The sequence below is a fragment of the Anolis carolinensis genome, chromosome 1 (assembly GCF_035594765.1).
Source record: "Anolis carolinensis isolate JA03-04 chromosome 1, rAnoCar3.1.pri, whole genome shotgun sequence".
Taxonomy (NCBI): domain Eukaryota; kingdom Metazoa; phylum Chordata; class Lepidosauria; order Squamata; family Dactyloidae; genus Anolis; species Anolis carolinensis.
The window spans coordinates 314,967,174-314,983,313 of record NC_085841.1 but is presented as its reverse complement, the minus strand read 5'-3'; the positions used below and the strand labels follow the sequence as shown (position 1 = coordinate 314,983,313).

Below are 16,140 nucleotides of genomic sequence, written 5' to 3'. Positions count from 1 at the left end.
CCTTTCCTTTGATGCTTGTATTCCTTGTAGGTTGACCAATCTGTACATTTCATTGGTTGCCCTTTGTGTTGTTTGATCAGGAAAGTTAGTGAGTCCATATCATATATTTCATCCATTTTCGCGATCCACTCTTCTGTGCTTGGTATGGTTTGTGTTTTCCAATATTTTGCGTATAAAATTCTCGCTGCTGTTGACAGATATGTAAAAAGTATGTCTTCATTTCTGTTGATCTTCATATCTTTGTCGGTTATTCCTAAGAGGTAATATTCTGGTTTTAGAGGGAAAGATTTTTTTATTATTTTCTGTGTCTCGGCGTGTATTATTTTCCAATATTTCTGAGTTTCCTCACATGTCCACCATGCGTGGTAGAATGAGCCTACCTGATTTTTGCACTTCCAGCATTTGTTTTGGGTATTGGGGTACATTCGGCCTAATTTTTCCGGTGTTATATACCACCTGTGAAAGATTTTGAGCCAATTTTCTTTCAGGTCTGTCGCGTATGTATACTTTAATTTAACATACCAAACTTGTTCCCATTCATCAAATTTAATCTGTCTTCCAATATTTCTGGCCCATTTTGTCATACATGCCTTGACCGCTTCCGTCTCCGTCGACCATTCTAACAATGTATTATATAGAATTGTAATACTTTTTTTCCCGTTCTTTAGTAACTTGTCCCAAATTGTTACTTTTTCATTAAAGCCAATTTTACTGTCTATCCCAAATTGTTCTTTTAGTTGTATATATTGGAACCAGGTTAGATTTGGGTACATCCTTTTTAAGTCCTCTTGTTCTTTCAGTTGAAGTTGGTTCCCTCTTTTAATGAGTATTTCATTATATGTTGGCCATCGTTGCCATCCCAGAATTTTTCTTTGGTTGGCCTCCAAAGGGGAGATCCACATCGGTATTTTCCTGTATAGGTATGGTTTATATTTCTCCCATACCTTTATGATTGAAGAGCGTATGAAGTGGTCTCCAAAACCTTTTTCGATTGTTCTTTTGTCATATCCGATATAGGCGTGCCAGCCTCGGCGTAGGTCGGATCCTTCCAGATCTAACAGTTTGTCATCCTTCAGGAGAGCCCAGTCCAGCGCCCACGTTAGGGCCGAAGCCTCGAAGTAAAGTCTCAAGTCAGGGAGGCCAAATCCTCCTCTGGTCTTAGCGTCAATCATTATTAAGTTTTTAATTCTAGGTCTTTTTCCTTTCCACAAGAATTTTAAAATTTCTTTATTCCAGCTGTTAAAAATTTTTGTGCTCCGGATAATAGGAAGATTTTGGAAAAGGTACAATAATTTGGGGAGGGTATTCATTTTTATTAGTGCAATTCTCCCCATTAGTGAAATTTTGAGGTTCATCCAGTTTTCCAGATCTTTACTTATTTCTTTCCATTTTACATAATAATTGTTTTCTAATAATTGTGCATTTTTATGTGTTAGCCATATTCCCAGGTATTTTATTTTCGGAGACACGGTGATGCCTACGCTTTTCTGTAATTTTTCCTGATTCGATTTGGTTATATTTTTTGTAAGTATTTTAGTCTTATTTTTGTTTAAGTGGAAACCCGCCAATTCGCCGAATTCTTCCAGTTTGTATATCCATTTCTGCATGTTGTTCCTTGGTTCTTCAATGATACATATAACATCATCCGCGAAAGCTCGTAATTTGTAGTCTTTTTGTTTTATTCTTGCCCCTTTTAGTTCTTTGTCTTCCTTAATATTTTTTAAGAGTATCTCAATGGCAAATATAAAAATGAGGGGCGAGAGTGGACAACCTTGACGGGTTCCTTTCTCAATTTTGATTTCTTCTGACGTTAGACCGTTGATTAATAGCCTAGCCCTCTGGGATTCATATATCTTTTCGATTGCATTTGAGAACTGATAACCGATGTCTATTTCTTTAAAGAGTAATTTGAAAAATCCCCAATTCAAATTATCGAATGCTTTTTCAGCATCGATTGATAACAGAGCCAGTTCTTTTTGGTGGTTTTTATCGTAGTATTCGATAATATCTACGATGCATCTTATGTTGTTCCCCATTTTCCTCCCCGGTAGGAAGCCGGTTTGTTCTTCCGAAATCCAAGAGTTTAAAAAATTTTTGAATCTATTTGCTAGTATTCCCGTGAAGATTTTGTAATCTAGATTTAGTAGAGATATTGGGCGATAATTTTTTACCTCTGATGTGTCCGAATTTTCTTTGGGGATCGTGATTATGTCCGCCATTCTCCATGATTCTGGAGTTTCTTGTCCTTGTAGAATTTGGTTCATTATGGTTTTAAGCTGGACAGATATCTCGTTTTGGAATGCTTTGTAGTAACCGGCCGAGAAGCCGTCCGGCCCCGGCGCTTTGTTCCCCTTCAGCGATTTTATCATCTTCTTTATTTCTTCTTCTGTAATTTCTTTATTAAGTAGCTCACGTTGTGTTTCGGAAATTTTCTCTAATTTTTGCTTACTTAGATATTGGGCTATTTTTGTATAATTCACTTGGTTCTCTTTGTATAGTTTGGTGTAGAATTTGTGAAATTCTTCAATAATTTCTTCGTCTTTTGTGTGATTTTTGTTCGCCCCTTTTATTTTAATTATTAGTTGCTGTTGGCGCTTTTTCCTTATTTTTCTGGCTAACCAGGCTCCTGGTCTGTTAGCGTTTTCAAAATAGTCTTGTTTTATGAATTTTAACTTCTTGGCAATGTTCTCCAATTCTATGTGAGCTTTTTCTTTTTTCAAGTCCTTTATTTGTTCCTGAATTAATTTGTTTTTTGGATTCATTTTTAGTTGATTTTCTTTTTTATCGATTTCTTTTCCCAGTTCCTTTATTTTTTGGAATTTTTGTCTATTCTTTCTGGCCTTTTGTTGAATCAGGTAGCCTCTCATTACGGCTTTGTATGTGTCCCAAATTATTTGAGTTTTTGTCTCTCCTGAGCTGTTTATTTTAAAGAATTCCTTAGTCAGTTCTTTGTATCTGTTTATATCCTCTTCTGATTTAATTAAATTTTCGTCCAGTCTCCATTTGTAACAGGATGGTTTGTAATTTAGAGTTAATTCGATTGGGCTATGGTCCGATTTGTCTCTGGCCAATATTTTCATGTCTGAGACTTTGGTCACTATAGAGTTGGATGACCATACCATGTCGATACGTGACCAAGTTTGGTGACGGCTCGAGTAGAATGTATAATCTCTTTTTGTGGGGTTGAGGTAGCGCCAGATGTCTTGCAGATTGAATTCCTTTTTCATCGTAAACATATTTTTGGGCAGCACCCCTCTATTTCCTTTATTAGATCTTTTGACCTTTTTTGTTTTGTCCATGTTATCATCCAGGATTCCGTTGAAGTCGCCAAAGACCATTATATGTTCAATTTCTGTTTTGGCTATCTGCTCCCTTAAGTTTTTGGTGAATTGTGTTTTTGGGCCGTTTGGAGCATAAATGTTGCATATTAACGTTTTTTGAGTCCCTATTGTGATTTCAACTCCCACAAATCTGCCTTCCATATCTCTAAATTTTAAAACAGCTGGGATGTCCTCCTTGATATATAGGACCACACCTCTTTTCTTTTTGATATCTGCCGAATAGAATTTTTTACCGATTTTTGGATTTTCCAACAGGGCTATATGTTTTTGAGCGATATGTGTCTCTTGAAGAGCCACTATGTCATATTTTCCTTTTATAAGCCAATTTGTTACCACTTTTCTTTTACTGGGTGAGTTTAGACCATTAATATTGTTTGAGATACATTTAATTTGTCGGTTTAAGTCATACGTCATCATGGGTTGTCACGTTGGAAAGAGTCTCTACTTCCACTTCTTCTTGTTCGTTATTGTCTGATTCCATATGTTCCGTCGTTATTTTCCCTGTTGTGTCTTCAGGGGAATAGTATCTTGCCCTTTTTGTATTCTGTTTTGTCGGTGGGGTTTCAGATTGTTTCTCTGGCTTTTGTTCCTTTATTTTTTTGAAGAAGTCCTTCGCCTTTTCTTCTGACGTCAGCCAGTGTTTCTCATTCTTATGCGTGACCATAATCCCTTCTGTTCTTTCCCAACGGAATTTTATTTTCTGTCTTTTAAGTTCTTCGGTCAGGAAAAAGTATTTCCTGCGTCTGTTTAGTGTGGTTATGGGGAATTCTTTCAGAATTACAATTCTTGAGTCTTTGTATGTTAGAGATTGCCGACTGTTTTGTATCAGGATTTCATCTCTAATTCTTTTTTTGACGAAGTGCACTATCACGTCCCTCGGGACCTTATTCTTTTTTGCATAGTTCGTCTGGATTCTATAGGATCTGTCAATTTCTTTTCCCATATCTTGTTCCGAGCACTGTGTCAGCTCTGCCAATAACTTTGTTATGATTTGATTGATGTTTTCATTAGCTTCTTCTTTTATGTTTCTAAACCTTAACTGGAACTCCATTTCTTTTTGTTCCATCCTTTCTTGTGTTTTTTCTAATTGAGTGTGTTTCCCCTCTAGATTCTCAACTCTATGTTGTATTTTTGTATGTGATTTTTCTATATTTGTTTTTGCCCTCTTCAGGTCCTGAATTTCTTCGCGTGTGGTTTTAAGTTCATATTTTAATTGGCTAATTTCTTCTTTCAAATCTTTTTTCAATTCTAGCATCTCCTGGTGCAGTTCTTTTTGCTGTTCAGTATGTCTCTCTGACATTGCATAAAGATCTTTTTGATAACTTTCATTAGTTGCTGCCAGTTTCTGAATCTCTTTCATAATGTCCCGCATACTTATCTCCTCCGGTTGTGAAGGTCTTCTTGTCATTACTGGACCCTTCACATCCTTTAGATCTTTATCAAACTTTGGTTTAGCACCTGCCATCATTTATTGCTTCAGCTGCTTTCGGTGTTTCCTATTCTTTCCTAGTCTTCCCTCTTGTTGGCAGGCCTTACTTAACTTAACCCCGAGTCTTTTGGTTTGCTTCTTCTGTGATTACTCTTCCACCGTATTATTGGTTAGTCCGTTGTTAGTAGAATCCTGTTAGGTTCCACTTCAGGCTCTTACAGTCCTAATCGTTGAGTCCTCACTGGTTTCTCCTCATTCTGACTGCTATGGGTTCCAGCATGTGTCTATGTCCTAATTTGGGATGTTTCTCTCTCCTTTCATCCACACTCTGGTCGGCCGTTGGCTCTTAGTCTTATTCTTACTTGACTTTGGTTATCTGCTGAGACCACAATTCGTCTTGCGTTTCCCGCTCGTCCTCCTTTTTTTTCTTCCCTGGTTTGTTTCTATCCGGACCCAATTTCCCAATTTCCCGTCCCCCTCTTCCGTCTCTTGCGCCACTTCTTATGAGCGTTTTACTTTTTGCGCTTAGTCACGCTTAGTCACGCTCTGGACGGTGGGGGAGAGGTTCTCTGCCGCTCCTCTTCTCCTACGCACTTCCTGGATTTTCGGCGTTTGTTTATAAAGAAGCGAGGCGTAGGCGGATCAACATGGCGGTCAAGGTCAGCCTTATATATTCTTTTTCGGGAGTTCAATTTGGGGAAAGGATGGAATTTTGCTTCTTATTTAATTAGTTCAGTTATCAGGTTTCCGAACCCCCATTCCCTTTAAAGCCAGGATGAGGCTTAATGCAAAGTCACGCCGCTTTCTGTTGGACGATCCGCGCCCTCCGCGGTATGGTACGGTCTTTTTAGATCCTTACCACCGCTTTGGAGGCTTGCGTTCCCCCCTGGTTCGATCTCCTACCAGGGAGAGGGGAGCTTATGGCTCTACCCAATCGTCTTTTTGTTAATTTATTGTTTAACTTAACAAGTATTCGTTCGTTAGTCTATAACACCTCCACGTTCCCAGCTTTCCTGTCCCCTTGTGGGGTTTGTTAAGTTGCTTTAAATTACTTTAAGTCCAACCAGTATTGTTCCCTTAGTGGCGAGAAAGTTTTTTTTTTTTGGAAACTTACAGTCTCCTTTCCGGGCGGATTCGTCTTCTTCCACTTTCTTTCTTTTTTAAAATGAGCTGGGCAGGCGGTTATTGCGGAGTCATGCCGCTTCCCAGTTGACGGTCCGCGCCCTCCCCGGCTCGGGTCCTCCAAACCACCCGGTCGGAGCAGTCTGTTGGAACCCGTGCCGCTTTGGAGGCTTTGCGTCCCCCCCTGGTTCAATCCCCAGGGAGAGGGGAGCTTAGAGCTCTACCCGACCGTTCAATCGGTGGCCTTCCTTGAGGAGCTCTCAGAAGGTCCGTCCCGCCGCCATTCTAGCTCACCGGAAGTCCTCTACTTAATTTTTCAAAATTAAAATGTTTTTACAATCACATTGATAAAATGATTGAGTGTTATAGAGAAAATGAGGGAATTGTGTTTTGCTTATTAGGCCATTTTAGCGCCATGACTCAAAAATAAAAAAAATAAAAAGTAAATACTGTACCTTGTTTTTACATTAGTGCAGAGAAAATGTGCCTTCTTCCAATCAAAAATGTAATGAAGGAATGAAGGTCAACAAAAAGGAAAACCAGCACTGTGACAGAAGCCATACTAAATTCACAGACATAATCAGAGGACCCAAAAACACAAGACAAATAATTAAATGGATGCATGCTTTTGATGTTTACACCTGCCTGTATCAGAGACTCCTACAACTTGGGGGAGAAACACACCCTGCAGTGGGAGTAAAAAGTTGCTTTTAGTACTGGAAATTTGCTGGGACATGAAAAACATGGTATGATTAACAGGAAAAAATATAAATAAGTACAGGTATAACTTTCCCAATTCCTGTGGCTTTATGTAAATCCAGAGAAGCCCTATGCCACCCACCATTCTAATGCCTGCTGGTCCAGACTAGTGTAAATGCAAAATAAAAAAACCCTGACTATAAAATCAACGAAGAAGGCTCTAAACTTCCATACTTGCAATTACACCCTTCCTCGTTTCCTGTCTTATTTTGTAATACATTGCTGTTACTAATCTTGCATAAACTTTATCCAGAAATGCACTGTGAATATTCATTAATGAATATTAACATGATTTAAATTTTATAGATTTTATAAAGATAATCTTTATATGTTTTAAATCATGTCATTTTGGGGTATTTTAATCTTTGTTTCAATTTTTGAGCTGCAGTATTGGGAGAAAAACAGAATATAAATAAATAGTAGTAGTAGTAATACGTCAAAAATAGATCAAGGAGGGTTTGCTTGTGCATGTTCTCTGTAGACAGCAAGTGGGTTTGTGCATAATCTGTTTATTTTCTGAGGAGGTGTGTCTGTGAGAAAGAGCAACAGAGTGAATAAGGTGGCAGAATCCTAGTGAGTGATATGTGTATAGATTTTTTCCTGGAGTAAATAGATTTCTGCTTTAGGAATGAGTGCGTGAGTGTAAGCTAGGGAACTTCTGGCTAGAATGAGTCAGTCTCACAGCCACCTGATTCTTGTTCATGGCTGTCAGGACACTTCCTTCTATTTCTTTCACTGTGCAAACGGGTGAGTAGAGGTAAGTGAATTTCTACCTAGGATGAGTCAGTTCCACCCCCACCCCCAGTCCTCTGTTTTCTACTCAAGACCATCAGGAGAGGAAATGTCCTTCAGTTTCCTTCACTGCACAATGTTGGTTGTTTGTGAAACAGATTAATGTGGCCTCAAAGGAGTGCTCGTGGATTATCATCACCATCATTACAATCATCATCATCATCACATGCAAAAAGATGAGTTCTGAATGGTCTCTCCTCAGCCAGCTAGTCCATCTCTCAACAGACATGTATAAATCAGAACTTTGAGCAGTCAAGAGAGCATGATAATTCCAAATAATTTAAATTTCTAATATATTTTCCAAGATATATGAAGATTTTTGTGCTGCTGTCTTGTTGCAGTCTTCATTTTATTGGTTGTTTATTCATTTACCAAACACCTATGCAGAGGCGGTCCAACCATAAGGCGAACTAGGCACTTGCCTGTGGCGCCATCGTCCCAGGGGCGCCATCGTCCTGAGAGGAGGGCACCACTCTCCACCTCCTTCTCTTTTGGGCCTTCCGGCGGCCATGCTGGGCCTCCTGGTGCCCGTGCTGGGCTTTCCGGCTGGCGCAGACCCACCTTCGCACCACGGGAGCCCACCTTTGGGGCCTTCAGAGATTGTGAGGTCTGTGGGAACTTGGAAGCTAGGTATGTGGGGTTTATATATCTGTAGAAGGTCCAGGGTGGGAGAAAGAACTTTTCTTTGAAGCAGGTGTGAATGTTGTAATTAATTACCTTGATTAGCATTTAATGGCCCTGTGGCTTCAAGGCCTGGCTTCTTCTTGCCTGGGAGAATCTTTTTTTGGGAGGAGTTAGCTGTCCCTGATTGCTTACTGTCTGGATTTCTTCCGTTTTCAGAATGTGGTTCTTTATTTATTGTCCTGATTTTAGAGGGTTTTTTTAATACTGAGGGCTATCTGGGTTATCTAAGTCCACACTGCCCTATATCCCTGTTCAATGTTTAGTGCTAAATTTGCAAATATAGTAATTCCTACATAACATTGAAAGTATTGAACTGCTTTTTTCTATTGATTTGTTGTAAAACATGATGTTTTGGTTCTTAATTTGTAAACTCATAATGTAATTTGATGTTTAATAGGCTTTTCCTTTATCATAGAATCATAGAATCATAGAATCATAGAATAGTAGAGTTGGAAGAGACCTCATGGGCCATCCAGTCCAACCCGCTGCCAAGAAGCAGGAAATCGCATTCAAAGCACCCCCGACAGATGGCCATTCAGCCTCTGCTTAAAAGCCTCCAAGGAAGGAGCCTCCACCACAGTCCGGGGGAGAGAGTTCCACTGCCGAACAGCCCTCACAGTGAGGAAGTTCTTCCTGATGTTCAGGTGGAATCTCCTTTCCTGTAGTTTGAAGCCATTGTTCCGTGTCCTAGTCTGCAGGGCAGCAGAAAACAAGCTCGCTCCCTCCTCCCTATGACTTCCCTTCACGTATTTGTACATGGCTATCATGTCTCCTCTCAGCCTTCTCTTCTGCAGGCTAAACATGCCAAGCTCTTTAAGCCGCTCCTCATAGGGCTTGTTCTCCAGACCCTTAATCATTTTAGTTGCCCTCCTCTGGACGCTTTCCAGCTTGTCAACATCTCCCTTCAACTGTGGTGCCCAGAATTGGACACAGTATTCCAGGTGTGGTCTGACCAAGGCAGAATAGAGGGGGAGCATGACTTCCCTGGATCTAGACGCTATACCCCTATTGATGCAGGCCAGAATCCTGTTGGCTTTTTTAGCTTCTGCATCACATTGTTGGCTCATGTTTAACTTGTTGTCCACGAGGACTCCAAGGTCTTTTTCGCACACACTGCTGTCAAGCCAGGCGTCCCCCATTCTGTATCTTTGATTTCCATTTTTTCTGCCGAAATGAAGTATCTTGCATTTGTCCCTGTTGAACTTCATTTTGTTAGTTTCGGCCCATCTCTCTAGTCTGTCAAGATCGTTTTGAATTCTGCTCCTGTCTTCTGGAGTGTTAGCTATCCCTCCCAGTTTTGTGTCGTCTGCAAACTTGATGATCGTGCCTTCTAACCCTTCGTCTAAGTCGTTAATAAAGATGTTGAACAGAACTGGGCCCAGGACGGAGACCTGCGGCACTCCACTTGTCACTTCTTTCCATGATGAAGATGACGCATTGGTTAGCACCCTTTGGGTTCATTCGCTTAGCCAATTGCAGATCCACCTAACCGTAGTTTTGTCTAGCCCACATTTTACTAGTTTATTTGCCAGTAAAATGTGGGCTAGACAAAACTACGGTTAGGCTTTCCTTATTATCCAACATTTTCGCTTATCCAACGCTTTTATTTTTCAGTGATTGGTTTTGGGGGGCGGGGGCGCCAAAATTCTGTTCGCCTACACTTGAAAAATACCTAGGGCCGGCTCTGCACCTATGCCACCACTCCTCGAACAGTTAACATATGCAGGGTGGAGAGAAGCTGATTTGAAATCTGATCTATGATCCCAACACTTTAATCTAGCCATCTAAGTTGGTAAATATTTACTAATAAGACCTTGAGTCTCAGAAATGTAATTTGTTGGGTCAAACAGACAGTGCCCACACTTTGGATCTAGTGTGCACAGAACAAAAGCAGTGGAGAGACTCGCAGCAATTGCTTGAGCTTCACTTTTGGTTGCTTCCCACTGTTTCTGAAACTCAGTGCAATATCAAAGGAAACACTCGGGAGCGGCAGGATATTATCTCTGATACTGTGCTTCAGCATTGGTACGTTCTGGCGGGCCGCCACGGCTAATTAACGTAAACAATATTAAAAGTAATTTATCAACTAAGATTAAGATTAAAGTAACTTTCATTGTGCTTGATTATATGAACAATCTAATAATTAAAAATGTTACAGTCTACATAAAGGACTCCGCAAAACACATCAATGGGGAGCAACTTCAAAACTCAACACAAAAGTTATCTGGGATTCAACTAACCACATATGAGAAACTGATTATTAAGAAATCTAATTTAACTACTACTTTGGAGTATAATTTGGAGGATAAAATCACCATAATTTGCACTATTCCTTTCAATTAAAAACTTTGGGGAAACTTCAACTAACCATGCTTTCATTTTTCTTCAGTCAATATGACATCAGAAACTGTTTCAACCCTTTTGTGTCAAATTTTCTTTTGCAATAAGAACAAACAATGATAAACACAAAATAGTACCTTATAATATATAGGCTATGGAATTCTTCTACAGTCAGTTCAATGCACAACATTCACAGAATTTTAACCTTTTACAGTTCCTTGAGGAGGGAATTATCCAGAAAGGGAAGTGTGTCTACACAAATAATTTTTAACAAACGCCATGTACTTACCTATTAATTTAAAAATTAAAAATGGTGCTGTGTTGACAAAAATTGCACCTAGAATTTGATAAAGTTATTTTTAGGACAACAGCTCTCTGTTTCCTGGTTAGTGTGGTCACTGGCCACATAGTTAGGGGAAGCTTGGAGCTGTAGTCTACAAATGTCGTTTTCCAAATTCTGTCAACATGTGGACCTAAATTTTCGAGAGTCAATGTTCTAGGTCTGCTCTAGTTAGGATTAGCAAGTCAGTTTAGGCTTTACAAGTGAGAATGTGAGAATATGGAAGTTCCTGCATGGCATGCACCTATACTAGTACAGTAGATTCTCACTTATCCAACATTCTGGATTATCCAACGCTTTTTGTAGTCAATGTTTTCAATGCATTGTGATATTTTGGTGCTAAATTCGTAAATACAGTAATTACTACATAGCATTAATGTGTAATGAACTACTTTTTCTGTCAAATTTGTTGTATAACATGATGTTTTGGTGCTTAATTTGTAAAATCATAACCTATTTTGATGTTCAATAGGCTTTTACTTAATCTCTCCTTATTATCCAACATATTCGCTTATCCAACGTTCTGCCAGCCCATTTATGTTGGATAAGTGAGACTCTACTGTATTTGAGTACATGTTTGGAAGAAGCTTACTCCTTAAGCATTGGTTAATGCTATATTAAATGGGGGAGATGTCTATGCAGACAGGCCGTAGCCAGAAAAAAATTTCGGGGGGGGGGGGGGTTGAAAATTGGGGGGGGGGGTTGAAAATTTCGAGGGGGGGGGTTTAACCCCTAGCACACACCCCTCCCCGCTACAAACCTGTCAATATCTGCTTGAGATAGTGCCTGGAGGGACTCTTAATGTTTTGTGTCTCATAGACTTAGCATGGGGATTTGGTTAACCAGTTAAAATTCATGAGTAAACCAGGTTTTTTTTATAACCTGAAAAATTTTGGGGGGGGGGGAGGGGGGTTTGAACCCCTAACCCCCCCCCCCCCCCTCGCTACAGGCCTGTATGCAGATAACATGAATGGGTATAAAGTTCTTTAGAGAAGGGCTTCTTAAATTATGGGCCCAGACTTCAGTGGGGTCCCCTTAGCTCAATGCTAGAATCACAAAAAAAATTGGCAATAGTCAAAGATCTCTGAATGCTACCCATTTACACAAATCTGTTAGCAACAGTGTGCAGTGTTTACATTGGACTCTGCAGAAAACGCTTCAACTGTATTACACAAAAAGGAAAATCAGCCTATTCAGCAATCCTTGCAAATGCTGATTTGTTATCAGAAATGTTTTATTTCATAACTACAGTAGAGTCTCACTTATCCAAGACTCGCTTATCCAAGGTTCTGGATTATCCAATGCATTTTTGTAGTCAATGTTTTAATATATTGTGATATTTTGGTGCTAAATTCGTAAATACAGTAATTACAACATAACATTACTGCGTATTAAACTACTTTTTCTGTCAAATTTGTTGTATAACATGATGTTTTGGTGCTTAATTTGTAAAATCATAACCTAATTTGATGTTTAATAGGCTTTTCCTTAATCCCTCCTTATTATCCAAGATATTCGCTTCTCCAAGCTTCTGCCGGCCCGTTTAGCTTGGATAAGTGAGACTCTACTGTATATATTAAAACAATCATTAAAAGCATATCAAACATTAAAAACCACTTATTTAAAATCACACAGTCCAATATTGTAGTTTGTGGCCCTTCCAGTTTGTCATTGCACAGTTCTATGTTTTCTTATTGCACTGATAGATTACTAACCAAACGCTTGGTCCCACATCCAAGTTTTTAACTTTTTCCTGAAGGTCAGGAGGGAGAAGGCAGATATAATTTCACTTGGGAGGGAGTTCCATAGATGAGGGGTCACCACTGAGAAAGTCCTGTCTCTCATCTTCACCAGCCGTACTTGCGATTGAGGTGAGCCTGAGAGCTGGGCCTCCCCAGAAGATCTTAACCTCCCAGCTGGCTCATAGAGGGAGATAGGTTCGGACACGTAAACTGGGCTGGAACCGTTTACGGCTTCATACGCTAAAGCCAGCACATTGAATTGTGCTTGGTAGCAAACTGACAGCCAGTGGAGCTGACGTAACATGGGGGTTGTTAAATTAAACTTTAGGTTTCAGGAGCCATGGAAAGCTGATACACAATTACTACTATTTAATTTATCAGTTCATTTTGCACTCAGGAGAGACAACATGTTTCCACCTAGGAGAGACATCATAAAGCTGAACTGGCTGTTTGTAGATTTGCACTGTTTTTGCCTAAAGAAATCCCCCATGTAAGGATGCTTTGGCACCAATTCCAAGTTGTTCCTACAGTGATACTTAAACCTCCCCTATCCAAAATTCTAAAATCCAAAATACTCTAAAATCTGAAATGGTCCACATGGGTGGCTCAAATAGTGACATATTTGATTTCTGAGGGCTCAATGGCCACAAACTTTGTTGCACACACAAAATTAATACAGATAATGGATATAAAATTACCTTCAGGCTATGTGAATAAAGTGGATGAAATATACTCATGTATAAGTCTAGAAATTTCAGTCAAAATTCAACCCAATAAAACTGAGTTGATTTTTTGGTCAATGTGAGTATTGTACCTTAAATAAAACATTTCTGATAATTTCTACGCACCCCCTTGCCTGCGTAAAGTGGCAAAAGGCAGAACTTAGTCCATCCTGGGAGAATTTGAAAGAAGCAATGGTCCCCTCTATTGTTTTTGCCTTGGTGCTGCTTCTAGCCTTTTTGAACACCTAGGTGTGGAAATAGTGGCAGCCAAGGGTGAAAGCTGCTTAGGTGATTTCACCTCTCTGTGGTATGGCCCCCAAATTATCCATGGGTCATATGAAAATCCATTATTTTGGCCCCCAAACCTCCCCTCGACTTAAACATGAGGTCAACCTATACATGAGTTTATACAGTATATGAAACATAAATAAACGTTGTGTTTCTACACGAGTACATACAGTGTATGAAACGGTAAAAATAGTTTACACTAGTCAAAGGCTTTCATGACTGGAATCACTGGGTTGATGTGAGTTTTCTACACTGTATGGCCATGTTCCAGAAGCATTATCTCCTGACGTTTCACCCACATCTATGGAAGGCATCCTCAGAGGTTGTGAGGTCTGTTGGAAATTAGGCAAGTAGGATCTATGTATCTGTGGAATGTCCAGGGTGGAAGAAAGAACTCTTGTCTGTTTGAGGCAAGTGTGAACATTGCAATTGCCCAGCTTGATTAGCATTGAATAGCCTTGAAGCTTCAAAGCCTAACTGCTTCCTGTTTGGGGGAATTCTTTGTTGGAAGGTGTTAGCTGGCCCTGATACTCTGTTTCCCTGAAAATAAGACAGGGTCCTTTATTAATTTTTGCTCCAAAAGATACATTAGGGCTTATTTTCACAGGATGTCTTTTTGTCCAAATTGATATTTTTTATGAATTGTAACTACTAGGCTTATTTTGAAATAAGGCTTATATTTTGAGCATCCTCAAAATCCTGAAAAATCATTATTTTTGGAGTAGCTCTTATTTTCGGGGAAACAGGGTAGTTTCCTGTCTGGAATTCCCTTATCTTCTGAGTGTTGTTCTTTTATTTACTGTCCTGATTTAGGAGTCTTTTAATACTGGTAGCCAGATTTTGTTCATTTTCATAGTTTCCTCCTTTCTGTTGAAATTGTCCACGTGCTTGTGGATTTCCATGGCTTCTCTATGTAGTCTGATATGATAGTGGTCAGAGTGGTCCAGCATTTCTGTGTTCTCAAATAATATGCTGTGTCCAGGTTGGTCCACTGAATGCTGAGGAACAGGGCCATAGAGTGCGGGAAAACTCACAGCAACACAATAAATGTGTTTATATATGAGTAGACCGAAAGGTCCCAGGTTCAAATCCCAGGAGCGGAGTGAGCGCCTGCTGTCAGCTCCAGCTTCTGCCAACCTAGCAGTTCGAAAACATGCCAATGTGAGTAGATCAATAGGTAAGATAATGGCGCTCCTTGCAGTCATGCCGGCCACATGACCTTGGAGGTGTCTACGGACAACGATGGCTCTTCGGCTTAGAAATGGAGATGAGCACCAACCCCCAGAGTCAGACATGACTGGACTTAACGTCAGGGGAAACCTTTACCTTACTATGAGTATACCAAAGTATGGGCAAAGCGGCTGAGGGGGAAAAGGAAAGGGCCTGAGGCTGTGAGGAATGGTGGGAGTTGAAGTCCAAAACACCAGGAGGGATGGCCAAACTTTGCCCATGCCTGGTATACATAATATGAAACATAAATAAATGATGTGTTTGGACTTGGATCCTATCTCCATGGCATGTCACGATGCTTGTATTTGAAAATGACTCCTGCTCCCAAGCATTTCGGATGAGGGATGCTCAGAATCTAGAAGCCACAGCCATGTAAACAAACCAAGTGGGAGAGGGGTCTCTGCTCTGCTTGGACTTACCTATCAGGGAGCCGACAAAGATGAGCACTTGCACCACGACGGCGAAATGCCGGTAGGTCTGCTCTTCCCGGCCCCCCTGGTCTCCCCACGGGCCCCGCCGCGCTGCCTCGGACGCGTTCCAAGCCGGGGCGACGGCCTGGAAGCTCCCCCGCTGGCTCTCGTTGGCGGGAGGCGCCCAGCTCCCATTGTGGCCCATCTCCCTGCCCTTCCGTCCCTTCAGCAGCAGCCCCTCCGCCGGCTCTTGCCAGGCGCCCGGCTGGATCCGGCGCGCAAAGCCACCTCCATGGCACGGCGAGGGAGAGCCCACCTTTCCATGTCTTCAGGTCAGAAGCGGGGCGAGAGGGGCACAGAAGCGGGGGCGCCGGCTGCACCTCTCTCTCGCTTGCTGCCCCATCTTTCCGGCTCAAGCAGAAGAAATGAAGCCGGGGTGTAAGCTTCCAGAAAGAGAAGACTAGACAGAAGACAACCCCTTGGAGTGGGAGCTTTCCTTTCCTTTGCCAAGTCTTTCCTGGTTATATCCTCTCTTGTTAGAAATCTATAGAGATTCCTGCTCTGTCAGTTTTCCTCCCAATCTCACTTGGTTTTGGCTTGGACTTGGGAGCCTTGAACCATCTCGTGCGCTCTCTATTTGCGCTCCCAAACCGGACGCGCTGTCTGCACTGACAGCTGCCGCCTTCCTTTCGGCTCCAGCCACCCAATTGCAGGCTCGGTGTCGTTTTCAGAGAGAAACAGAGAGCAAGATCACATGACCATCAACGGTGGGCTTTGATTTTTTTTTTGTTTGGTAGCAGCCATCTTGCCTTTTTGGAGCTGTCACTTCCACCTCTGGATCAAAACACCTCAGACAGAAAGCTCTTCATAGCCAGAAAGTTTAGATCCCTTCCTGAGACTGTGCTTGCTAAAAAAGAGAGGAGATATATAAACAGTCTCTG

General features: G+C 41.0%; 1 protein-coding gene across 1 annotated transcript in view; it reads right to left on the bottom strand.

The window, feature by feature from the left end:
• gpr176 (G protein-coupled receptor 176) overlaps positions 1–15,925 on the bottom strand; it is a 51,508-nt gene extending 35,583 nt beyond the window's left edge. The window contains exon 1 of the mRNA XM_003224769.4: positions 15,209–15,925. Coding sequence (XP_003224817.3) covers positions 15,209–15,404 — 196 coding nt within the window. The 5' untranslated portion in view covers positions 15,405–15,925. The remainder of the gene's footprint in view (positions 1–15,208) is intronic.
• Positions 15,926–16,140: the final 215 nt, after the last annotated feature.